Consider the following 27508-nt stretch of genomic DNA (forward strand, 5'->3'; position numbering starts at 1 on the left):
ACAGACCACTACCTGCTATCATTCACATTAGCAGCTAAAATTCTCACATCTAAAAAGAACCTACTAGCGCCTCCCATTCTAACTAGGAATAAAAAGAACATCACGGCAGAGAAGCGCTTACCCCTTTTATCGCTAACACTTAATTCATTGCCAGATACCAACGATCCGACTACTTTAGTAGATGAATATAATAAAACTATGACTAAAGCCAAGGTACCAACGCACCCCTAAAAATGAGGAAAGGCAAACCCAGAGCATACCTAAACTCTTGGTTCATCCTGCACCTCAAAACCTTGAGCAGAAAAAAGAAAATGTGAATTAACCTGGAGGCACTTACCTTCTGATGAAAATAAATCCAACCTTACCAATATCTCCTCCACTTATAATAAAGAAATACTTCTTACCAAGCAGGAAACTTGCAACAGGATTCTTGAAGCAAATTCAAGCACAAAGGAACTCTTTGTAATCCTGAAAGAGCTCGAATCCCCGGTTCCTGTGTCGGAGAACTGCGTGAAGGATAAACCTGGGTGCTCCAATATACAGAAGGCCCCAACTAACAAAGTAATTACCCTTCAGTCCAACATTGCCGACAAAAAAGATAACCTACCAAATATTGACACACCAACTACTACTCCATAAACCTCTACAATGCTTTAGCTTTGCTAGCCTCAATTCTTGAGTTTGAAAAAATCATCCTGTAAACCCTCAAATTGTCAGGGAGATAAATGCCCAGCCAAAATCATTAAAGATGCAGCAGGAGACCTCGCACCTTTCATAACTAAGCTTATTAATGCCACATGCTCATCTGGCATCATGCCCAGCAATTCAAAAGAGTCCCGGGTATTCCCATTCCTCAAAAAAACTATTTTTAGATCCAACCATACCTATTAACTACAGACCTATCACGACAGAGCCAGTTTTATTTAAAATTATAGACAGGGTGGCCTACCTTCAGATACAGGAGTATCTGGAGCTTAACCAACTCCTAGGAGTCTGCCAATCAGGTTTTAGGCCACAACATGTACTGAAACTGCATTGATTGATCTTAAGGCCCAAATCGACGAGCTTATGGACAGGGGGAATTCAGCTCTACTATGTCTACTGGATCTCTCGGCGGCCTTCAAATTTGGTGGACCACATGTCACTTTGCAATCACCTTGACTCAGCAGCTCACTTTTCACACAAGGCCATAGTTTGGATCCAATCCCTTCTGAGCAACAGGACTATGAGAGTCTTCTCGCCATCGGACCCCATCCCGATTACATGTGGAGTACCACAGGGTTCCTGTGTCTCACCCACAATGTACAATATATTTACTAAACCCCTTTTCGATGATCTGGACCATCTTGGTGTCACCTACACTAACTATGCAGATGATAGCCAGATTTTCATACCGCTTACCGTGGATTACGACAAGGATTTGGCCGTGGTTAATAAAATCTCTTATCATCCAGGCATGGATGGATGGATGGATGGCCACGGTCTATGCCTGAATGATGACAAAATGGAGCTCATCATTCTGGGAACCACCTTCAACCTCAATAAACTAGGCCACAAATACTCATTTAAAATCAATGGCAACATCATTAATGTAGTGAAAGAGGTAAAAACCCTAGATTTTTACTTGGACTCCTCCCTCACCTTCGTTAAACAGGTTAATTCCTTGGCCTCCGCTTACACATGTAAGCTGATCAGAGCAGGCAAACCATTCCTATCTAAGAATAGCTGTCCAGAGCACTAATTTTGTATAAATTGGACTCCTGCAATTCCTTATACCTGGGCGCCAGCAAGTACATTATTAACAAGATCCAAATCCTCCAGAATAATACCCTCAGAGCGGCACAGGGCTCATCTAGGAAAGAGCACATATGAGAGGTTAGGAGACAGAATAATTGGCTGTCCACCAGTGACAGAATTATGCTCAAAACTGCCTCGTTACCACATGAGTGCCTTAACAATGCTGCTCCCTGCTACCTTATGGAGAGAATCAACAGGAAAACCTCCAGTCGTCCCAACAGGACTGCTAACACAAACTGTCTAGTTGCACCCAGGTTCAAGTTGACCAAACCTGGAGGGAGCAGTTTCCCAGTCAAAGCAGCGAAGCTATGGAACTCCCACCCCTCCCCCCACCTTCCTGAGGGCAGACCAAACCTTTCTGAACTTCAGACATGTCATTAAATGGCTCAGAGAAAAAGACCACTAACTCCTTCTAGTGTCATTACTGTCCCTATTCCGCTCTGCACTACCCACTATCGTGCTTTGCAATTAGACACTACAAAGTCTTCTAATGCTGAACCTTACCATTGTAAACTATGTAATGTATTTGTATTGACTATTCTATTATATGTATATACCTGGCACCCAGTCCATTGACTGCATTGTTTGATCTGTAAATGTTGTTCTACTACTATGTAACTGCATAACTGTAAGCTGAAAGCAATCACGAATCTTCCTGCTCCTCTGCCCCCTGATATCTTAGGGTCTGGTGCGCATTACAAATAAATAAACAAACAAAAAGCCTCTGAATTCCCCAGGCACTGGAAGTCCAAACTAGGATTTTCCTGTCCTCGCAGGTCAGGAAGAAGGGTTAGAGAAAAGATGGCAAAGGAAGAAACGAAAAACCTTGTGGCACGGCCATGTTTGGACACTAGCAACAGTAGGTAAGCAAGTGTGGTAAAGTGAAATACACCAACACATAGAAAAAAGTAACTGCTGCCACCAGCTTGTCCTTAGGTACACCTTAAGTAACCAAAAATCCTCCAAATGTTCTTCTAGGGTAAAACAAAAAGTTTACCCCATCGTAAGATGCATTGTACAATGACAAAAAGTTACCAGAAGGGGCCCCAATGTAACAAGACTAAAAGAAACCATATTTCCCAGTACTGACAGCGTGAAGGACATGTCAGTTCCCCTATGACAAATGAGCAAAAGCCAGTGTAGTGAAGCTGGAGGCTTCACTGCACGGCAAAAAGAGCAGGTCACATTCAAAAATAAAAACCAAAAGATTTTGGGGTCGACAAAAACAGAGGCAAAGGTTGTGTAAAGAGCCATTTTTCTTATCCCTGAGCGAGATCGGGCAGAAGCTCCAGTGGCAGAGTCTCTCTTCACAAAGCCACAGGGGAGCGCCAGCAGAACCCTTTGCTAGTGAACATCCCCACATATGCAGCAATTTATTTGGTACATTTGGAAACCAGGGAACATTCCTCCCCAATTATCCCTGCAGAGTGACAGCTCTTCTTGACTTGAGCAAGCCTGTTCCACGTATGGCAGAATGACCAGACGAGATGCCATGAGACAGGATCTGGTGCTGCATCGTCTCCCCCGCCTCAGTTTTGGCCCCGGTCACCCTATTCCCTCTGCACCAGAGGTGAGGGCAACCATAGACTCAGATGGATCCACGACGGATTCAGTGACTGCACAACTCTGCCTCCCTATGTGATGATTCAAGAACCAAGGAGGGTGATTTGGTGAACATTCTGGGCAGACAGGTGCACCTGGGGTGCTCTTGGATCCCGGTGATAGCCCTACCATTGTGAGCTTTGACCTGCTGGGGCCTTTGGAGCCTGCTGGAGAAATTCCATGGGGCCCTCCCTCTGCCAGTGCTAGGTTTAACTTCCCTACACTCACTATCCTTGCAGATCAGCTTCGGAGGTGCGTTGGGATGCTAGGTTGCAGCGGTCGGCCTCGGGTAGCTGGGGGTTCTCCCTCCCCTGATGAGCTAGAAAGAGTCTCTGCAAAGCGTCAAATATCTGACGGCAATGCCAGCAGACCTTTCGGCAGGGGTCCTCTCTCCCCCTCATTAGCAGGTGAAACAATGTCCACGAAGCAGGACATTGCAGCTCTAAAGGAAGAAGTTAGAGGCATAAGGACAGATATTGGGCACAGAGTAGACCGCCTTGACAAGAATTTAGAAGCCATTGAGGACTGGCTACAGGGTCTTGAGGCCAACCAATCCTCAGTGGACATCCTGGAGAGACAGACAGAAGCTCTCCGAGTTGTAAAGGTGGGAGGAAGCGATGTCCCTCAAAATGGGGGACTTCGATAACAGTGAGAGGCACAATAACCTGTGATTTTCTGGCTTTCTAGAGAAAGATGTGGAGCCGGAGGGGGACATTTTCAGAGCTATTTAGGAGGTTGTCAAAAAGTTGTTTGGGAGTGACACTATAATGGAGCTTACCGTCAACCAAGCCCACAGAGCAGGGGGGAGGATCCAGAAGCCAGAGATCCATTCTAGCTCAATTCCACTACTTAGGCACCACTCCAGTTTCACACTGGCCAGACGTTGCCTGTGTGCGCCACTGACCCAGTGGCTCAATGGAAAGGGAGTGAGATACTGCTGAGTTTTCCCATTCTCCATCTCCTTCGAATATGAAGGACTTAAAAACAAACTCATAAAGGCGGATGCCATGCAAAGGGTCTCAACGGAATTGATGGGGGAGGAGACAAGTGATCGACTTCATCCTACCCAAGATCCGAGGGGGCCACAGGGTGGAGCGAAGCTGAAAAAGGGACAATGGATTCCAGACCCCAGAAAGTTTAAAAGGATGAATACTCCCAACAAATGATGATCAGCGGGTTCATCCACATCTACATTGCCCACAGTTATAATGATCATGGGGGATAGAGGGGGTGGAGAGATGGCTGACTCTCTTCCCGCCCCACCCCCCCCAACTGAACCATGTGGTGCAACTGTTTATTCTAGCGGTGGTAGCCTGAACAGTCGATTGGAGCAAAGTGGGGGTGAAGTGCAACATAATTTTGAGGGAAGCGTGTCCTCCGGAGGAAAGGGATGACAAAGTTGGTGGGGTGTGGGGCGGGAAGAGAAATGTGCATGTTGGAAGGGGGCTCAGGTATAAAGAAAGTTTAATGTGGTTTTGCCAGTAGGCTCGGGACTGCTGGTGGTCCAGTCAGAGAGCAGATAGTAGGATGGCTCTTGACTGGACGACGGAGGGGAGGGAGTCTTTTTTAATAATGTTGGGGTTTGTGGGTTTTTGGGGGGGTAAATTCTGCAGTCGAACAGTCATTAGGAATCTTCTCCACGGGGTTGTGTATGACTGCATTATTGATGCATATTGGGATGGGTGGGTGACAATGACATTGGATGGGTCAGAGTTACGAAGTCTGGGATTGTGGCCGATTCTGGTGGACTCATTACCATTGCCTCCCTCAATGTTAGAGGTTATAATTTCCCTACCAAAAGATCACTGTCTCAGAGAATTCAACCGCTCAAAGGTGGATTTGTTGTTCTTGCAAGAAACTCACTGGCTGAGGGGCAAGGAACCTTCCCTAGGTGGTCGTTAGGTGTGAGCCACATATTACTCCTCAGCTTCAGTGAAGAAGATAGGGGTGGCTATAGCAGTGGCTAACCACTGGGATTGGTGGTTGAACAGGACCAGAAGGGAAAATATGTTTTTATAAAGGGCTTCCTACAAGGAAAAAAGATAGCAGTTCCGTAAATTGTCCAAACACGTCTCAAATCCATTTTTGGAAATTGGTGTAGGAAAAAAAAACAGTTTGTGAAGTGTCCCTTAATTATAGGGGGTGATTTTAACATGGTCCTTAATCCTCTCAAAGACAGGAAAAGACTCAAAGGCGCCGGCACCCTGCAGGCACAGGAATGGGAATCGCTTTGTTTCATTGAGGTTCATATAGACCTGGGGGTAATGAAGTCATTTTTTACACCAGTCGTGGGGGATCCCCCCTTATATCCTTTATTCCCAGGTACACAACTATTTTTCCAGGATTGACTTTATTTTAGTTGACCCTGGGTTGAAAGCCTACGTGGAATAAACAGGAGTGGTACAGATTCCGTGGTCGGATCACAACATGGTGCTGACAAAAATTGGGCCCGGGAAGCGCACAGGGGTAGGTGTATGTGCAGCGACTTCCTACTGAAAGATGGGGATATTGCCCGGGGTTAATCTCTAGCATTCAGGAATACTACAATGAGGTAGTATTGACTGACACCATATGGGAAGGTTTTAAAGCACAACTAGGTGGAAGTTTATCAAAATTGGATCCTGGGGCAAAAAAATAAATAAATAATAATAAAAAAAAAACAACACAGACTTAGTAAAGAAACGGTCCTAAGGGGAAAGATAGCTGCAATCCAACCGGCAGGTACCTCAGCTAAGTAGAACAGAAAACACCTCCTTTTAAAGCAAAATATCACGAAAAAGCTGACAAAATCCTGCCCTGGAAGATGAGGACAGAGAGTAAATCAAAGAGTGGTAGCGAATCGTCCCCAGGGTGGCCGGACCTATGATTCAGACAGTATAGCGAGGGAGTTCTGGAACTTTAGAAGACTTAATAAGAGGGGAATGACTGCCATATCACTAAATTTTTGGACCAATTTAAGAAGCCCGGTATCCCTCCGTAAACCGCAATGGCCTTAGTCTCCCCAAAAAAGAAGAGAAAATAATACAAAAGAAAAAATATGAAAGAGGGTACGCCACAGGTGGACAGCGAGTTCTCAGTCTGCTTCTACAAACGTTACCACTCTAATGGGGCCCTTAAAAGAAAGGGGCTTACCCAACTCGTTGCTGGAGCCATAATTGTGGCGTTTCCAAAGGAAGGGAAAGCTCCACATCTTGTGCCTATTATAGACAGATTTCCTTTCTTAAAAAAAGATGTGAATATCCTGACGAAACTGATGGGGAAAAGATTGGAGGAGATCCTTCCATCATTAGTTTATGGCAACAAGGTGGGCTTTATCAAAAGCCGACAAAGCTCAGACAACATCCGGAAAACAATAGATCATATTCATCACGCTCAAGAGAAAAATATGAAAGCCTGCTTGGTCTCACTTGACTCTGAGAAGGTCTTCGACTGAGTCGAGTGGAAATACATGAGTGGTAGAAAGGATGGGGCTGGGACCGAACTTTCAGAGGCGGATTGCATCCCTTTACCAGAAACCAAAATCTGGGGAACAAGACAGGGATGTCCCCCATGTTGTATGCACTTACGATGGAATCCCTTTTGGTGGCTAAAAGGGAAAATGTGGACATAAAAGGTATTGTATGTGGAGGGGTGGTGTTCAAACAAATACTCTTTGAGGATGATATACTAGCCTTCATTGGGCACTTACACCGTTCCCTTGCATAATTTCTGAAACTGAACGAACGATTTGGCAGTTTCCTGGGTCTGAAAGTTAATGCTCCTAAAGCAAGCGTCATGCCCGTAAGGACCCAGAATTCGGGTCTAGAGCACCTAAACGAAATCTTGGGAATGAGAGTGGAGTTCCAGGTTATTCAGTACATAGGCATCAAGATACCGAAGGAATTATCAGGAATAAATGCTCTGAAATTTCGACCCCTTGTTGGAAAGCCCGAGTCGACTTGGAGAGGTGGAACATGCTCATTTTCTTGTGGTATGGGAGGATGATCTCTAAACATTCTTCTGCATATTCTTTACTTGTTCTCAGCTATCCCTTCAATCCTTCCAGAGGGCTTTTTAAAAGCTTGAACTCTATGATCAACACATTCATTTGGCAGGGCAGGAAGGCGAGAATAAAGAAATTGACCCTGACCCTCGTAAGGGAATGTGGGGCATTTGGCTTTCTCAATCATCAGCTCTATTATAAGGCAGCCTAATTGAGGGGGATGCTCGAGCAGTCCCCTGGATCTCTCTCGGGGGGGATTTCGTGTCACAGACAAATGGACTGATAGGGTCTTGAAAGAGCTAATACTTTAGGGGCTATGAGGAAGTTCGAGAGATGCTGGGTAGGGATGCTGTGTCCTTTTCTGAATATCTGATACTTAAAGGGATACTTACTGACCTGAGATGGCATAACAGCGTGGCACGAGACCTCACACTGTTTTAAAAGATAAACACAGTAGACTTGAGAAAGGGCATTCTCTCTAAACTGTACAAAGCATTGATTATTTTTACGGACATCTCAAGCAGGAAGACCTTTGAATTAGATTGGGACAGTTTGGCCGGAGGTGAACTGCCTGGAGTAATGTCTATAAGGCAAAGTTCCACGGCAACCTCTTTAAGGCAGTGACGGAGCACAACTTCAAAATATTGCATTGCTGGCATCGAGATCCCTTAAAGCTCTCCAGGATGTACAGTGGTGTTTCCCTGTTGTGTTCTCAGAGGTGTGTGTAAATAGGCTCCCTTTCGCACATGTGCTGGAGTTATCCACAAATTCAGATGCTCTGGGCCGAACCTCTGGTCTAGTTGAAAAGAGGTAATAGGGGTCCAGCTAAGGCTGGACCCACTGCAGATGCTACTAGGTATTCCCCGATTAATAGCGATGAGTATAGGTTCCCAAAAATGTGGCAGGCAATCATTTGGGTGGCGAGACGGGCGATTGCACAGAATTGGAAAAACCCATAAGGCAGACTGATTGCAGATGTTGTGGGATATCTTTAGAATGGAGAAATTAAGAGCTGTAGTGAATGACTATATGGGTTTGTTTCGGGAAGAGTGAGGCTGTTTGTTCTTAAATGGGGCTCCTTGAGGCCCCAGTTCAAGGAGGACAGAAACAACTAATCTGTAGGTTAGAGCGTATCGATGCCTGTCGTGTTATTGACCACTCCTCATGAGGTGGTCCTTTAACAAACTTGCACTGTGGGGGCAGGGAGCAGCAGTATAATTTGAAGGGAGCCAAAAGATTCTAGAGGTGGCTTGCTCATGTCTAGGTTGATCCACCAGCGTCACATTTTGTGTTTCTTACTGGAAGATGTGTCGGAAATGTTCTCTGGAGCTGTACACTGTACTTGGTTGGTGCCGCTGGGACAACTTGTTTGTTTGTGTTTTATGTCTGGGAGCAAAATTCTTCGACTGACTTGTGACTTATTATGTGAATTCTTCAAAGCAAATAAAAACAAAGTTTTTTAAAAAAAAGTCTGGATAAGTGAAGCCCATCAAAATACAAAAGGTTTGAAAGTCAATTGTTATGAAAGGTACTTCCCTTTTACGCCCTTAAAACAAACAAATACTGCCAAGCAAATAAAACTAAAGAGTAAAAATACTCCCAACAATTAAAAAAAATATCACAGACGCATAGGAGCTTCTCTTCCTCCACGCTTCCACCCACAGAGCTCCATAAATACATGTTCGGATCTGTGGTACCAGCATAGCATTGCCAAAAGGAGGAGCTCTACTATTACTGCACGGTCTGAAGAGGAATTCAAAATGCATCTTTTACTTTGCATAAATTACTAAGTGCAATGCAAAGTATGCTTTACAAAAGATATCTGTTTCAGAGTTGGAATCTATTTTTAACATCCTACAAAAATAAATCCACTGGCAATGGTAATGTGTCTTTTTCTCCCTACTATTTTACTCCATCTAGAGTCCAGGTTCATACAGACAAAGAACGGCCAAGCAAAGCTTTGGAAGTGAGGAAAGTACAGGCTGGTAGGGCAGTAGTATTAGAGTAAAGTCAGGCAGCAGGTGGAATAAGGGTCCGATGGGCAGGTCAAAGGTGAGTACTTACTTGTGTTCGTCGTTTAGTATATAGACCTTGAAGGTGCGTGGCACTATCTCATCTGGGTTTTCTGCAGGAAGGCTTTCAGGTGCTGGTAACCAGATGTTAAATTCTGCCAACCAATTCTGCAAAGTATTTACCTAGCAAGAAAGTCAAAGAAAGCCCATCATCAAAGTGAAAAAAAATGTGAAGTTACTCCTATAGCACATTAGAAACATGGCGATCACAAATTCAGATTCAACAAATGTGACGAAAGAATGCCTTTAATGTGGAGCTCCTGCTTTCTATGCCTTTCCTGACTAGATAAAACAACTTTTCTCCTGATGAATCCTCATTGGAGGCATAAGGCACCCCACACCAGTCAGTGAAAGGGTTCACCAAGCATGCTAGTGTTCCATACAAGTCTACTATCCTTGCTGGGAAGGACCCATTAGTTGGTGGCAGACTAAGAATTTTAGAAAGATACAGCACAAAGTGCTGCAACCAGACAGTTTCCTTGCGGAAGAGTAAGATGGATATGGATGTTGAAATATATGGTCATGGCTATTATCTGCATTGAAGGTGAGAACTGTACAATCCAGTGATGGTTTGTGGAGGATGGCTGGAGCTCACAGTGTTTTGAAGAGGCTGACAAAGGTTTTTGATTGATATAATGACTGGAAGCCTATAATCCTCCAAGCTCCTATTTAACAAAGGGGTCAGCATCTTTTCCATGTAAAAAATAGGCATGAGTCCCGATGCACGAAAGACCAAGCCAACCCAAAGAAGAATGGTGAAGCAGCACTGTTTCCAGCACTATTCCAGGAATCGTTTTTTACCCAGAAACTGCAGACACCAGACCATTACTCAGCAGAAGGAACCTGCTATACTCTCCCTGTGATCTGGTGGGCAAGGCAGTCTTTCAGGATCCTAAGGATCTCAGGCTCCCAAGAAGGGCCTGTTTCCATGTACGTCTGTGGACCAGACAGAAGAGAGAAAAAGCACAGGACAAGAACACCCGCTAATGACAGAGCACAACACTTGTATTTTCTTGGTTAGCATCCAGAACATGCTCCAACAAAGACGGCTCTCTCATATGGGGACTCCCAAACATCCATCCTTTACTCGAACTGTCACATATGGACACCTTCTGCTTTACCAGAGGTGCACTTTCAGCGAACCAAACAACTGCACCGTACCCCAGCAGTTTTAATACCATTCTACACAGATGCATCACTAGTTATGTTATGTTGATGTATACCACGCACTGATGCCATATGCATCGTCACCAGGTGCTTATGTGGCTCTGCAAGAAAAGTGGGGAGGATTGGTTAGTGAGGGGAAAAAGGGATAGGATACAGTTTGTACTCATCTGTTGATGCATGCCGAACCAGGAGAAACTGGCATCTGTGCGTCTGAGCTTTCTGGGTGTGCTTTGCCAGGTGCACTGTACCTGCTGCGTCCGTAAGGTTAGCATCCAGTGTGAGTTGTTTGCTGATATTGGGTTTACAGTATTAGAGAGGGATGTGGAGTTTGCAAGTTTTTAGTAGGTTGTTTCACTAGCCCTCTGGGTGTGTGTAGTACGCTAGAGGTATGAGAGTTGTGGCGATTCACAGGAATCCGTCACTTCTCTGTAAGGGGGAGCCTTTTCCAGTGAGGCTAGGGCAGTGAGCCGATCCACAACACCCTCCATCGGATGGTGCACATGCAAGCGGATCATCACTGGGAGAGACTCCCCCTCTGGGGACAATGACTACCATTCTTCTTAAGAACTCCCTAGAGACATAGATGTGTCATTGTGATCAAGAATTAAGAGTTATCCCATTAAGAGAGAGGCTACCTGCTATCAAATTGGAGGAATACAGAACCAACAAACAGAAAGAAAGAACTACAATGTTGCATCAGGGAAGGCCCACAGCAGCACAATAAAAAGGGAAGAGGTGGAGACTGGAAAGGAACTGAGAAAGCCAGTGAAATTCAAGTTTGCCCCTGCAGGCGTCCCTTTCCAAAACAGAACCTGGAAGGAGATTCTGATGGGTGGCGTCAGCACGAGAAGGGACAGAGGCTAAGACGGACGTGAGGTGTCCTTACAAGAGGCAAGAAATAGGTGGTGGCATGACTGAGAAAAAGACCCATAGCTCTGTTAACATCACAGAGACCACATTGGATCCAACAAAGAAAGTGCTGGCAGATGAGAAGCTGGGAAAGACGTGGATGCAAACACAGAGACTGCACAAGGCCAACCTGACAAGAGAACATGCATGTCCCAAAAAAGCGAGAACCTCAGTGAAGCTATCCCGGTACACCACAGGTAACTGGGAAGGCAGGGGACCCAGGAGTGGAACTGAGAATTGGAATGCTCATAATTGTGCCAGCCTTAAGATACTGACAGTAGGGCTATACAAAAGCCCCAAGACGTCGCAATATAGGAAACATTGTGAGAGCGGAACAACTGAAGAACTAGTTGAGTCCAAGATTAAGCATTAAACCCAAAACAGAGCTACAGACTGAAAAGCCAGGAAGTCAAGAGAGAAGTGTTAAATGTTGGACAGCATTGCCCTACGAGGAAAAAAGGATAGATAGAAACAAAAGAGAAGGTGGTCATAAATATCAGAAGAGTAAGCCAAAGCAAAAGGATTATAATTATGAAGAACGCTATATCCGAACTGTGCAACTTAACAAGAGTAGTTGTCCGAACTTATAAAGAATAACCTACTGAGTTAAATTGGGAAGAATACCAGCCCACGGGAGAAGGGAGTCATTTTCTGAATTTCTGTTATAGTAGTGGTACTGTCAGAGCAGGTTAGTTTGGACAGTGGAATGATTCAAAGGTAAAACTTCACTAGTGTGCGAGCACCTTAGCCAGTTTTGTTACGTAGGGACACCTTTTAGTATAGGGAAAGGTAGGCATTACCCTATTTGCTTGATAAAATTATCAGTCAAGTGGCTGACTAGAGCCCATGTCCTCCTCCTGACTCATGACAAGAGTGTGGAGAAGAGGAGGGGGGTTAAAGTTGGTTTCGGGTGATCTCTGGGTGTTGAGTAGCTTTACTGTCATGTTTACTTTGCTCCTGATGTATGGTTTGTAGAGGCGTGTGCTAAACTAAATCTAAAAAACTAAATCAGTACAATTCTAGTGTGGATGAATTCAAAAGCAGTGGACACCAAATCAGTATAGTTCTAGCATGACTATGTTCAAAAGCAGTGTAGCTGAATCCATGCAATTATACTATGGTTAAATTCAAAAGGAGCGTATGCCAAATCAGTACACTTCTAGTTTGGTTCAATTCAAAAGCAGTGTTAACCAAGTCATTACAATTTCAATGTGGCAAAATTCAAAGCAGTAGCAACCAAATTAGTATAGATGTTAGTGTTGCTACATTCAAAAGCAGTGCAAACTAAATCTGTACCATTCTAGTATTCCAGTGCATTGTGCATTCTTTAATTTGGTCATAGAAAACGTAATTTGCTTCATACAGTTTTACCATATTAGTGCTGATGGCTAGCTTGTTTTTATAAAAATTGGTTTTGCACATACACCCGAAGGCTGCAATGCGCAGTGAGAGAAGCCATATGAGAGAGAGAGACAGAGAGACAGACAGAGACAGAGAGAGAGAGACAGAGAGAGAGAGAGACAGAGAGAGAGACAGAGAGGGAGAGGGAGAGAGACCCTTTTCCCACTCTGGCATGTATTTTTCTGTGATTTGGACTCTGTTTCTTTTGACTTTAGAGTCTGACAAACTCCACAGGCATCATCTTTACACTCTGACACAAAGCACCTTCAGTGCAGTGACACAGGGAAGTCTTAGATTTTCCAAAGGTTTAAATACCTTCTCTTGGTGAAACTACTGTTTCCAAGAGCAGTAAAGTAAAACTGACTTTACATTCATGTTGTAAATTTCTAGACCCAGCACACACTATCTTACCATAGGGTGCAGGAGGGGTTACTTAGTATCCCATTTGTCGAGTTTCTCATGTTACCCTTTCTACAATGAATGGCTGGTGGCAGTGGTTACTTTTTACTACCATTGTGTGTTTTTACCGCGGGCTGCCTTAGACGCTGCATTAAGGCACCCATGGGTGCCCATTTTATCAGAATGGCCCCGGTCCTCTTTTTTTGCCATTTCTTGCTGTAAAGGTCCTTCTTGAGATTTACTCTGCGCCAAACGAGGTTTGGTCCCTTTATTCGCTTTTTCTTTGGAAGGATTCACGAGTGAAGCCTGCCTCTGGCTCAAGTATGTCTGGCAGGAGTAGGAAGTGAGGGAGGTGCCGAAACTCCCTGTGCTTAATCCCCTTGGTTACAGGAAAGCACCCAAATGCGATTGGCTAGCTAGGCTGGAATGAATGGGAGAAACCTGCATAAAAGGCAAGCCTTTTTGGCTTGGAAAGCAGAGTCGACCACTGGATAAAGGAATCCGAAGAACCTGGAAGATACACTGCTGCAATTCCTGGACCGTTGGTTTGCCCGGTGTAGCCCTGCTGCTGTGCTGAAGCCCTGAATTCGCCTGGACTAGAGAAGCCCTGCAAGGACAACTTCTCCGCTTGGGTTGTTGAGACCAATCAACCCCAAAGTGAACTTGTCTGGACATCCTCTCGGAGATGGCTGTACTTCCACTGCTGCTGCTGGAACCGAAGTGCCAGGGAGAGGAACACCAGATTGGGTGCATCACTTAAGTTCGGACCCGAGCCTCAGGAAGATCCTCCGGACTACCTTGAAGCAGGACTGACCAAGCCTGTGTCACCTCAACTGAGTGCTGGACCCCAGATTTGAGGAAAATCTACAGTGGTATCCGAGAGTCCGCGGTGGTGATACTTGGTGAGACATGAGGAGCTGAAACTGACAAGTGCAGCAGAATTGAAGTTTGACCTTTTCTGACGCAGACGTTCCCATTGTGTTGCAGGAGTCCCCAGCAGTGCTCCCTCGTCTCCCAACAAATGAGGAACAGGAACAACAGGAGCTGCAGAACCACACAGGAACAGAAGCCAGCTGGAACCATTTCTTCTAACCAAAAGGTACTGTAAACCTAAAAGGACTTACCTCTTGTTGTGTAGCCTTACTTGCTCTGCAATGGCATCCAAGACTTGAGACTGTGCCCCTCACAAGCCTCCCAGCTTGTGACCCTTCAAGTGAATCTCATTTCTACAAACTTTTCTACAAACATCGTGCAAGTCTTTTATTTACCTGAAAAGAAGATCTTCAGCTCCCCTAGACTTTGTTCAACTTACTTGTTCAATTGTCTGCCCTGGCTCCCTGAGAGACTCTTCTTCCTCTGACTGGTGCTTTTGCCTTTTCTCCAGAAAAGGGTTAACTTACTTTGCATTGGAAGTACTTACAAGTCCATGAATTATTTTTTAACCTTTGTTTTATTCCCATATCTAGTCCTTTACTCCCAAACTCAGTATTGCTCTAAATGTATTTATTTATTCACATTTGTTGAGTACACAACAGTCCAGAGACATTGTGGCAAATGTACCAGTGATAAATCAATGTCCACAGTGTCCTAGCTATTTAAGCCACCTGAGGATATAGGAAGTGTCTGTGTGCCATCCCCAAAGGGTATCATCTGATTTAGAGAAAGAGTGTGTTTGTAAGTGTATTACAATGTTACATGTTTTTCTACCTTCTGAAGAAGGCTTATATAACTGACTGTTAAATTAATAATTGTTTAATCAAGAAACCTTGGGTGCAAGTCTTTATTTGAATAACTGCCACTGTGAAACTGTTACAACCCTACTGCTCACATTGACCCCTCTTGAGATAAGCCTGGCTGCTCAGCCACACTACCAAACTCTTTAGTACAGACCTATACCAAGGCACCCACCACTTCCATGGCCTCAAGTTGCCTGGCGTGGTGGGCCCAACGTTTAGTGGAGCAGTTCTTTAGTGTTTTGGCCTTAAACAGGCTACACGCTATGCAGTTAGCCTCAGGATGATCCCTCGGCAAGCAGAGGTTACAGGTGGCGTGTTTGTCAACCCAAGGGTACTTGCGGTTGCACTTGGGACAAAATTTAAATGGAGTACTCTCCATATGCATCTTATGGCAGCGGGCTAGTATGTAGGAAATAACAAGAGTGTAGAGTATGTTACCACCCCCCCACTCTCCCTACTTGCAGAGCCGAGGCCAGAGGCCTTCCAAGGCCCGGGCCGAGGCCAGAAGCCTTCCGAGGCCCAAAGTCTGTCGTGCAGCTCTCGACGGTTGTTTGTTCTTCGGACCGGCATCGATCTTCAAAGTCTCGACATGGGAGTGAAAGAACGGGGAAATTAATATTGATTTTTTTTGCAAAATGGCTGAAAGCCAGGGAACTCTGCGCAATGCTTCCGACAAGTATGGTGGAAAAAAACAATCTGAGGGTCCTACACGCGCGAGGGACCATGGGTACAGTGGACGTCACACTAGGGATAGTAATACTGGCACGCCCTGTGTTTTCGCCCATTTTCGAGTTTCAAAAAACAAACTAATACTCTGCTGCTTCCACTACATGTCGGCCTAATGCACAGCATGTGATCTAAGCAGATTCCACAAGCCTCAGAAACAATTACATATGTATTATATACACACTACAACCACTTTAAATACTTTATACACTATAACACATTGGAAAACTTGAGAATACACTTCAAAAAGACACTTTCACGCTGTGTTTGTTCGCAGTTACATTTGTAGCAATTTTAGAAAGGGAAAAGACAATAGGCCTCATTACAAGTGAGCCGATCCGGAAACCACGTTGGCGGTAAATCCGCCGCCACCGTTGTTTCCGGACCGACTGATTCCGAGTCCTGTAAGCAGGAGGTGTCACTCCGGCCAGGTCTGACCCGGTGGGAGTAACACCACCCACCTGCAGGCGAACATGGAAACACCGGCTCGGTCATAGACGGAACTGGTGTGGAGTCTGGACTCCATGGGAATGGGGCCTAACAGAATTCTGCCTCCAGAATTACCAGGTCACCGGGGTTGTATTACCCCAGTGATTCTGGCAATCACAGAGGCGGAATGGAATTACTGGTCCCGCGGCAGCCTGCCGGTTTTTCCGGCACGGCTACCGCCGGACTGGTAATGAGGCCCAATATTATTGTATGACTGGTTATTATGTACACCAGCAGTTCGTACGGTAATGCATTTACTCTGCAAACACATAGTGAGTTTGCTTAAAGGAAGGAAAATGTTGAGTTTAAGATTAGCCTGGTTCAAGGCTCTAGAGAGTGTTTCTTCACCCAGTAAGTCGTTTAAAAACGCAATCCTAGCTAAAGGTAGTTAAGAGGGCTCAAAGTTTTGACAAGCAGCAGAATACGAAGAATTCCTGTGGATTTCTTCGAGTCTCGAGTTATAGAAACAGCAAGTTTACAACTAAAAGTGTGAGGAAGGCATGGTATCAACAGTAAGACAGACGCAGGTGATAACAGTTCAAGGGTGTTTATTGAACTTAAATTGTGTTTGAAAAGCGCCTATCTAATCCAAAATCTAAAGATGGGAGCAAGCTTTGACCATCAAATAATAATAATGCAGTCCTAGTGGTTTATTGTCATAATAAAACAGCCTATACTAATAAACCTATTACCAATCCTTACCTCTAAATACAAATAGTGTGGGAAACAATGTTATGCAAAAGAAAAGTGTTTAAGAAAATATATGTTTGTCCGGATATTCAAGCAGTGATTTTCCTTCCCCCATGTTTTCAGCAAAAGACAAGACGGCACACTCGAGCTTAGCACAGTGTCTGGCTTCTCAATAGCAAGATGATGGAGTTCAAAACTTCCTTCTGTGCTAAAGACTCTGCCATTCATTCATAGTCTCTTTTTTCAGAAGGCCAGATGCAACAAAGTTGTTTTTGTATTCCACATATACACAATTTTCTTAGGTGATTTACTATTCACCCCGGATCCCAATTCACCGGGCTCAGATCCACTTTAACACACATTCTTTAATCAGTCTCCCCCTCCCAGGCTCCGACCAATGTATCTATTGTAACAGAAATCTTTACTGTTTCAACATCGAAGACCTCCAATAGTGTGCAGGATTTTGCTTGACTCATCGCAGGACCACTTCGATTCACAATTCTTCGTATCCAGTTGAGAGTTGACAAAAGTGAAATAAAGGCAGAGACCTTCGATTGAGCACACACGCGATGCAGGACCACACTTTCAAAGGTATCGTATCTTAGTTTCAATGTTTACTCACTCATCTGAAGTTTAACTTTACTTATTTTGGTTATCACACGCGTTTCATACAATGTGTGTTCCAGCGCTCGCCATACAAGCTTGACGCTTGCAACCTTGGCTTCAACACAGACCAGTCTTGTATCTATCTCCCCAACTCACTAGCTGTCGAAAAGGTCAAGGGAACCTCCCTTCTTGCGATCCCTTCTGTTTAGATGTCTTTCTCTTCTTGTTAAACTACCATCTTGGAACTGCTGTTTCCTTGTGAGCTTTGCCTTGCTCAAAGTGTGCTCTCGTGCTCCGCCTTTTATGTGTTGGGCAGTGTAATGGAAGCCCGGTGAGTGTGTGTGTGTGTGTGTGTGTGTGTGAGAGAGAGAGTGTGTGTGTGGGAGAGTGTGTGTGGGAGTGTGTGTGTGTCCATTGTACTAGGATATGTCAGTATATGGCTCGAGTGTTAGTTCGCTCTCTCATAGCGGTCTGTCTGTGAGAATGTGTTTGTGTTGTAAAAAGGGGCGTGGGGAAAGAGGGAGGTTGAGTTCCTAAATATCTTCAGGAACAGGATCAAAAAGCGATGGACGTGTCCTGGCCACCTGGATGACAGATCCCCAGGGACTAGTGGATGAAACACTTTCTGGTTTCTTACACAAGGGAGACTTTGTAAAGGACTCGAAGAGACCCAAGCAGCATCTGAGATAAGAGAGGGTTATCCTGGGCACCTCTACGTCCACTCCGAAGCTCTAGAGGGACTTCTTGTAATCAGGTAAGCAATACCTTTTCCCCCTCAAAGTATCTTAGGTTTAGAAGAAAATGTTTGTGCTGGATTCTCCGCGATGTTGCAGCTCTGGACCAGAGTTCCGGATTCCTTGGTCTGATGACTGAAGGCAGGACAATGGACCGGGTTCTCACAGCAGCAGTCTCGATAGAGGACCTGGGGCAAGACTGTCAGCAACTTCTTGGTTCATTCTGCAGTTTTGGCACCTTTTCTGCAACCCCAAACGCTCCTAGTGAGTCCCCAACACTTTTTACTTGAATTCTGCACCTTTTTCATTCAAACCAGAATGAGTGGGGCCGTTTTCCACTCATTCATTCTTGGAACTCTATTCTTTGTACTATACCTGCACTATGGAATATAGTTCGGGTCCCCCTTTAAGATTCCTTTTTATGTATCCTCAACTAACTACAGTTCTTATACTTAGTATCTCTCCCAAAACTCTATAGTCCGAGAGTTTGGAACACACCACCTTCAGTGGAGTGCCAAAGGGATACCTAGTATCCCCCTTCTCTCTGCTCCTGTGACTTTTTAGTCACATAGACTATCTGCTAGTTATGGCTGGTGGCAGTGGCTGTGTTCTACCAAATATTGTGCAGTTTTGTACCGCAGGCTATGTCCATAGTCTCGGTAGTGCACAATAGGGCACCCAAGTACCAACTTAGGGCCTCCCTTCTTTTTTCACCATTACTAGCGCGGTTGTTCTTCGTTAGCCCTTCTTCTACCATTCTGGGAGCGGGAAGCCAGTGTGTGTGTGTGTGTGTTTTGCCTTTAGCAGGAATCCTTGAGTGTCCGTGCCTAGGCTCCAGAGTGTCTGGGGAGGCAGGAAGTGGGGGAGGAGTTTTCCACCCCCTGTCCTTTGTCCGCCACAGTGCTTGAATAGGACCAGCTCCCACAGTGGGTCTGGCTGTCCTGATTGGACCGCCAAACACCTCTCTGTAAAAGGCTGAGAGAGGGCGGGTGTGGCCACCCGGGGACGTGGACAGATGCCTCCTTGGTAAGTTCCGTGTCCCCTCTCCACCTCAAGGCCCAAAACCCCCTTCAAAAGCACCAGAAATGATAAGGAACCCACCCATGTGTCTAGAGCGCTGATGAAAAAAAGGATGAGATGGTGAGGGGAAGTTTATGATAGTTTCGTGGCGCGGACCGGACCTCCCGCCAAGATGGCGGCCGCAACCCAACGAACGGTGGAGGACTTTGGAGACGTGCACCAGAGTTATGGAAAAAAAAGACCTGCGCCCCAGATGACACACTCAAATTTCAGTGGTGATCTGCGGCGTCCTCCCCACCGCCTTATCTTCATAGCAGCGGAGAGAGGCCGAAGGCCAAAACGCAACTGAGGGAGCCCTGGAGTGAGGAGCGGAGGCTGGAGGCGCCTTGAGATGGCCACTGGAGGAGCGAGTGTGGGGTGGGGGCGGACGCTGCTGAAGAGGACATAATAAAAGTGAGGAGCTGCAGCGGGGACTGCTGCCCCTGAAAGTTGCGAGCACCGGGTGGCCTTCCTTCCCAAATCTTGCGGGGGGAGGCGGACTGGAGCGCTCACAAGAAAGAAAGAGTGAGCTGCGGTACACTCATCTGCATGGTGTAAGGAGGCCTGAGGGAGAGGCAATGCAGGCAGACATAGAAGGGAGAGGAGCCAGACTAATATAGGGAAGACCTGGATGGTGCACAGAGCAGCAGGCACCTGTAGCAGGAGGAAGGCTAGGTGCAACCCAACGGATGAAGGCTTTATCATATTGGGGAGGATTGCCCTATAAGCACAGTACCTACACAGGTACTGTACAAACGGCACCCTACAGGAACAGCACCACTACAGGAACCTAATGAATGCCTGAGACAATTGGCCTCCCTGCAGCCAAGGAATAGGAGATACTGAGACCTGCGAAGTGCACCCCAGGATTCAGCCACATTACGGATGTCTCGGGGAGTGACTGCACTGGATAAAAGCATACCCTGTGAGGAACAATTCACAAATTGGTGGATTTGAGAGCCACAAAGTACAGAGAGAACAAACACCCCCCTCATCCGGGAGCCAACAGTGGATCTTTGAGGACCTAAAAAGCAGCAGGCCTGAGAGGACTTAAGTAGCGGAAGCTGGTGACGAAAACCGGGGGCCAGGATCAACACCAAAGTGAAACTGGAATTCCCCTATGCCAATTGAAGAAAACATCATGGCCAAACAAGGTCAGAAATAGAAAGGATCGTCGTCTGGGGACATCAAAGCCCTTCTGCAAGCCGCAGATAACCAAAAACGCAATCAGCAACAAACGGCTGCTCAGGTGCACTCCCCTCCCTCGGGAAACACGCTGGCGCAGGAGGATCCTCCATTACGCAAATCAGACCGGTTGGCGATGCTACAGGAGCTAAAAAAGGACATTAAAGACTCGGACTTGCCCAGGTCAACAGCAGACCTAAATAAAGGAATCACGGCTGTGGAGAAACGAATAGATGAGGCAGAGACAGCAATAGCGGAGCAGGGACACGAACAGGACGCGCTGACCAGGAGAGTTCAAGAGCTTGAGCAGCAGGTGGACCGAGTCCAAAGCGAACAGGAAGTTGCTGAAAATAGATCGAGACGCAATATACAGATCCGAGGCATCCCAAAATCGATCCCAGACTCCAAACTTTGCCAAACAGAGAATGAACTATTCCGACAGATTTTGGGGGGGAAGGGGAAAGACATAGTCCTAGACAGAACGCATAGGGTCTACTCCACCGAGCAAATAAACAAAACCTGACTCCAGCTGTGCTAACCAGAGTACACCTGTACCAACTAAAAGAAGATATAATGCGGGCTGCTCGCAGGAATGAACCCATTTGTTTCCAGTCAGCGCCCATCCAGCTTCATCAAGATCTGGCGCAAGACCCCTTACAGAAAAGGAAACGTTTGAGAGTGGTAACAGACTGGCTGAGGAACAAGAAAATTAGGTAGCGATGGATCTTACCAAATGGACTTGTGCTCGAGTGGAAAGTGCAATGGTACACAGTTACAAAGGAAGAAGACCTGGACAAACTCATGAGGGAGGACGACAGAAGTGAGAGCGGGGCTGCAGCAGAGAATCCTCCAGATCATCTTAAAAAAAGCGACACCGAGGACGGCGACCGATAGAAACCAGTGCAGCCCGCCTAAATGGCCGCAACAGAGAGGCTAAGGACCCGACATGAAGAGCCTACACAGGAGAGTAAAGCGTTGTCTACAGCCTTGGTTTGGTAACATTATTCATGCATGGGGGTAACAGAGTTCCTGAATTATAATGAGATAAAAGATAGATATGGGGCGGGGAGGAGAGAGAGAGAGGGGGGGGGGGGCCTGGGGGGGTGTATATCTCCCATATTCCTGGGAGAGTTCAATCCCGGTGAACTACTGTGATAAATCATGGTAGATGTTACTGTTAAAGGTTAAGGGAAAGTTAAAAGTTGGGGGGCGGGAAGGAACCTAAATGATACACAATTCACAGTTGAGAACAAGACCAACAAAGGTGCAATGCTTAAGGGCCTAAGCGAAAATGGGTATGGGCTACGGAGAAAGCAAAACAAATTTGAACATGGCTGACTTAACATTTGTTACGCTAAATGTTCAAGGGCTAAACTCCCCAATTAAATGGAGATCAATTATGAGAAGGCTACCGTAACAAGCCTCAGTGGTGTGGGTGCAGGAAACCCACCTGCTCCCGGAAGATGAACACAGATTAAGTCACAGGGCCTTCCCAACACAATTCCTGGCCTCAATCGGGACGAAAAAGAGGGCCTTATTGCTAAGGGGGTTTGCTTTGAGAAGCAGTTTGTCAAAAAAGATCCGGAAGGGAGGTACCTGATCCTGGGGCGGTGAGGGGGGACTGATGGTCCAGCAGGTTACCATGGTGGCGATCTATGCTCCTAACGATAGGCAAGACCGGTTTCTGCTGGAGCTACTGCCAAAAATTGCACAATAGGGAAGGAGGCAGATCCTAATAGGGGGGATTTTAATTGCGTAATGGACGCCACAATGGACAAAACCCTTCCAGCAGCCCCTAGTGATAATGCGAATAGACGAGCCTTAACCCAATTCCTTAGAGACCTACAATTAATAGAAACCTGGTGGTTTTTCCGCCCTAAAGAGAAATCCTACACCTTCTATTCAGCAGTACATAAAGGGTTCTCCCGGATCGATACGATCCTAGTCTCTGACGTGGCTATTCCACAAATCACAGGCATGGAAATAGGCATACTGTGTATATCGGACCATGTGCCGGTCTCTGTGGTGATGGAGATGCCGAGCCCGAGGCCGCAGACCCGTAAACCATGGTGCTTAAATTAACTACTTCTAAAAGACATGGCACTCAGAACGGACATAGAACAGGTACTAAGGAATTACTTCAAAGAAAACACTACTCCAGGGATTAATTGGGGAACAATATGGGACGCCAGTAAAGCATTAGTCTGGGGCGAATTCATTGCACACACCGCAAACCTCTTGAGCAGGAAGGAAAGGGAGAGGCAAGAACTAGAAACTAAAGTAAAAATAGCCAAAGCCCAATACAAAGATATAAGACCCCAGAAGGTTTGGTGAGAACTCAAATAGGCCTAAGCCGCATTAGAAGCACGCTATGCGGATGAATCCGCACCACTTCTTCTCCGTACGAAACAGATGTACTACATGAAAGGGGACAAGGCCAATTGGCTATTAGTGGCCAAATAGAAAAACAAAAATACCGCAATCGCATCTGGCAATTAAAGCGCACAGGGGGAGAACTAGAAAAAGGGGAAAGGGGTTAGCCGAAATTATGCACTTGTTTTACTCCAGTAACTTATCAGGAGATAACCTGCAAAGAGAGGCACAGACAGTTTCTGGCGCAAATAGATCTGCCGCAAATCACCGAAAGAGATAGGAAAGAACTAGAAGCCCCTATATCAGAAGGAGGTAAGGGGGGTCATCAATACCTTAAAAGGAAAAAAATCTCCGGGCTCAGACGGCGTCTGAAATGCTTATTATAAAACATTCCAAAATATTTTGGTGGGTCCGCTGAGACACTTATTATATAAGGGACACTGGACAGGTAACGGGCTATATGAGTCCAGCTACTACGGTGCTCCTACTGAAAACAGAGAGAGACCCAACGGACTGCACATAGTTAAATGGGGATGCAAACAGTTATTCTACTATCGCAGCACAAAGATTAGCTTAAGGGCGTCACACGTATGATAATATCCGAAGGGCAATAAACACCATTGAATGGGGACAGAGAACGGGCTAGCCCATGTCTATATTACCTCTGGATGCCTCCAGGGCCTTTGACAGCCTGGACTGGAGCTTCCTACGGCTGACCCTGGAGAAGTTTGGCTGTGGACCAATCTTCTCCTGCATGATACGAGCCAACTTTGTAAATACGTCCACAAAGCTAATGCTCATGGGCAATGGGCAATTAACCGAAAGCATTCCGATCCGCAAGGGTACTAGACAAGGGTGCCCACTATCACCATTAATCTTGATTATGGCCAGGGCAACCCTAGCACAGAAGGTACCAGCGGAGCGGGGTATCCAGGGGGTGGAGGCGGGAACCTGAGGAACTCAGAAAATAGCCCTCTACGCAGATGACATCCTCCTATTCTAAGACAGCACTCACTATCCCAAGCTGTCACACTACTAAAGGAATTTGCGGAAGTCTCAGGGTTTCATATTAATTACTCTAAATCCAAAGCTCTCAACATCACCAAGGACCTAGAGCAGGTGGGAGAGATGTTACCCATAAAAATGGAGTCAAGGGCCCATCGCCTATTTGGGCATAAACCGAACACCCACTTATAAGAGGCTCTATGGGGCAAACATCCCAGGACTGCTGAAAACCCTGACAGAAGATCTCAGGAGATGGGATATGCAAGAACTGTCTTGGTCAGCACATATAACGGCCGTCAAGATGTCCTTTCTCCCCAGATTTTTATACGTAGTAGGTGCACTCCCGCTACGAATCCCTACTCCGGTGATCCAGAACTTACAAAAGAAAGCTATGGCCTTTATTTGGAAAGGGAAGATGCCCAGAGTCCCTAGAAAGGTTTTATTCCGAACCCAGGCAATCGGAGGATTGGGAGTGCCAGAATTCCGAAGATATCTGTGGGCGGCACAGGTGGCACCGATGTTACAGTGGGCTCCACGAGAGAACCAAAACCGATGGGTAAGCTTGGAGGGGGAGGTAACGAAGATCCCACTGGAATATCTGGGGTTCTTGTGCCCTAGACGGAGGGAGGGCACACTACTGGAAACAACCAAAGCCACTGTATGGTACTGGGACAAAGCACTACTTAGTGGGAAGATAAAGATTGGGGGAGGCCCACTCACGCCAATGGCCTACAACCCAGACTTTACACTAGGCACACAACCGCACTTCTGGGCTCACTGGGAGGGAGGGCGGACCCAGACATTTAAAGAATTATATATAGACTGGGTTCCTCTGATGTTTGAGAGGTGTAAAGAAAAATTCCGGATCCCGGAGAGTGAAAGATACCTTTATGCCCAAATAAGGCACTGGATCACAAACACAAAAGGTAAAAGAGGGAGCGTCCCGGACACCAATAGGGCTAGAACTTACGATACAGGAAGGGACACCGGAAAAAGGAGTGTTGCGAATATACCGACTGCTTTGTGGGGCGGACCCGGAAGAAACTCTCTCATATATGAGGAAATGGGAGGAGGACGTGGGTAAACCTATTCCCTTAGAGACCTGGGGGCAAATATGGCATTAAGAGGCAAAAAGTTCTAGATGCGCTTTGATCAAGGAGGCGGCCTTTAAGCTAAATCTTAGATGGTACATGACACTGCAGCGAATACACTCTATTAACGCTAGCTACTCCCCATTATACTGGCGAGGCTGCGGGAACACAGGAGACCTAATTCACATGTGGTTGACCTGTCCACAGGCACACACATATTGGAAAGAAATCCTGAGTCACATTAAAGGAAATAACGGGGGTGCAACTCCCCATGGATCCAACAATTGCTGGGGGAGGCAGTTGAAAAGGCAGATACGCAAACACTGGGAACAGAGCTACGCTCATAACCCACATGTTAAGCACAGCCAGAATCAATTTAGCACACATGTGGAAAAATAAGCAGGGTCCGGTTGAGGCCATGTGGTGGATCAAGCTGTGGGGTGTCATGGCTATGGAGAAGGTGACGGCACTGGCATACGGCTCATACCCCAAATACGTGGATGCCTCCTCATGAGTTCACTAAAGACAGAACAAATGTATTTCAAACCCAGAATCCTGCGTAAAGTCCCCATTTTATGAAAAATGGGCAGCCCTAAAGTTGTAAAGCACCAAATTACATGTGAACATTTTTCTTGGATTATCTTAAACATTATCGAGAATGATGAAAGGGGGACATGAGGAGGGGGGGGGGATAAACTGTTTAACTGTTATACTCCAGAATCTACTCAAGAAGATACACATTGTTTGTAAGGGAAATGCTTAGACTGTTACACTTGGTTTCTTATGCATGTATCGAAAGTGCTCTGGAGTTGAAAACACAAAATAAAGTTTGTAAAAAAAAAAGGCTTAGAGAGATTGCACAGTAGTGGGTGCACGAACTTTATAAATGCTCATTTTTCTTGAGTGAAAAGCATGTCAATCACTGGAAGCTGAAGTAACCAAAGACGACCAGATATCCGTGCAGCCTTTTTTGCAAAGCTGTTAGGCAAAGTTTGTATTCAGTAGCCTCTGGGAACACTACGAACAACTCTGACTACAGGTATAGGAAACCCAAACTTTGGAATCAGCTTGTAGCTACACAATGTTGGTAGCATGTTGAGCAGCCAGGCTTATCTCAAGAGGGGTCAATGTGAGCTGTAGTGGAGTTACACAGAGATTTACAGTTACAAGTATTCAAATAAACTCTTACACTCAAGGTTTCTTGAATAAACAATTATTAATTTATTTATCAGTCAGTTAGAATAAGCCTTCTTCAGAAGGGAGTAATATAACAATAACACTGAAATCCACTCCATGAAATACACACTGTGAATATCTCTAAAATCACTAGAAACCTTTTTGGGACAGCCCACAGACACTACCTACACCCTCAGGTGACTTCAATTGCTAGGGTGCTAGGGACATTAATGTATCACTGTTGCATTTAGAATCATATAGTAATAAATCAAAGGAAAAGGTTATTTAGAACATACAAGAGACCACAAATATTCTTAACCAGGCAAATACATTTAGATCCTCCAAGAAGAGTCGTTGCACTTCTGGTAAGTAAATGGAAAAGTCTTGGCACAAAGTCTTTGAGGAAAAGAAGAATCAAATGTAGGGCCACAAGCTGATTAGACATGTGAGAAGAAGATGATGCAATCAACTCTAGAGTATGAGCTAAGTTCGCTCAGACTTTTTTCAGTATCTTTAAAAAGAAGAAAAGATGCAGCAGATGACTCTTGTTCCTGTGCAGCTCTGTAGATCTCACTGTTCCTGGGCCTCAGTCGTGGGGACCAGAGGGAGGACGTCAGGGGGCTCCTGCACTGCACTGGGACGGTCAGAATTTGCAACCGGCAAACTTCACTTTCAGTGGCTATTCGGTGTTTCAGCTCCTCGCGTCTAACGCAAATAGCAACACTGCGGTTCCTGGCTGTCGGGATGGACTTTCCTTGCTTCTGGGGTTCCGCACTCTGTTGATGGGGCTCAGGCTCAGTCAGTCCTGCTTCTTGGGAGTCAGGAGGATCTTCCTGAAGCTCTAGGCCAGCTTAAAAGCAACGCACACAATCTGGTGTTCCTCTCCCTGGCTCTTCAAGTTCTTCTTCGGTTCCTTCGTCCAGTGGTCGACTCTGCCTTCCAAGCCAAAAGCCTTGCCTTTTATTCAATTCTCTCCCATTCATTCCAGCCTAGCTGTCAGTCACCCAGCAGGGTGGCTGTCCTTGCCGGACAGTCAGCTGGCCAATCATCACAAAGTGCATTTGGGTGTCCCAGAAGACAAAGCACAGGGAGTTTCGGGCACCTCCCTCAATTCCCACCTACCCCAGACACCTTGGAGCCAGAGGCGGGCTTCACTCGTGAATCCCGTCAAAGGCAAAGAGAAAAATGGGACCAAACCTGGTTTTCCGCCCAGGCTAAACCTCAAGAAGGACCTTTCCACAAAGAAATGGCGAAAAAAGAAGACCGGGCCATTTTGACAAAAAAAGGCACCCTTGGGTGCTTTACTGCA

The 27508-nt window shown here is 45.9% G+C and overlaps 1 protein-coding gene across 1 annotated transcript in view; it reads right to left on the minus strand.

The window, feature by feature from the left end:
• The window catches only part of RAD54L2 (RAD54 like 2), a 1748428-nt gene that overhangs the window by 1013977 nt on the left and 706943 nt on the right, over positions 1-27508 (minus strand). The window contains exon 8 of the mRNA XM_069644107.1: positions 9446-9576. Coding sequence (XP_069500208.1) covers positions 9446-9576 — 131 coding nt within the window. The remainder of the gene's footprint in view (positions 1-9445; positions 9577-27508) is intronic.

The sequence above is a fragment of the Ambystoma mexicanum genome, chromosome 2p (genome assembly GCF_040938575.1).
Source record: "Ambystoma mexicanum isolate Mex_15411 chromosome 2p, UKY_AmexF1_1, whole genome shotgun sequence".
Classification (NCBI taxonomy): domain Eukaryota; kingdom Metazoa; phylum Chordata; class Amphibia; order Caudata; family Ambystomatidae; genus Ambystoma; species Ambystoma mexicanum.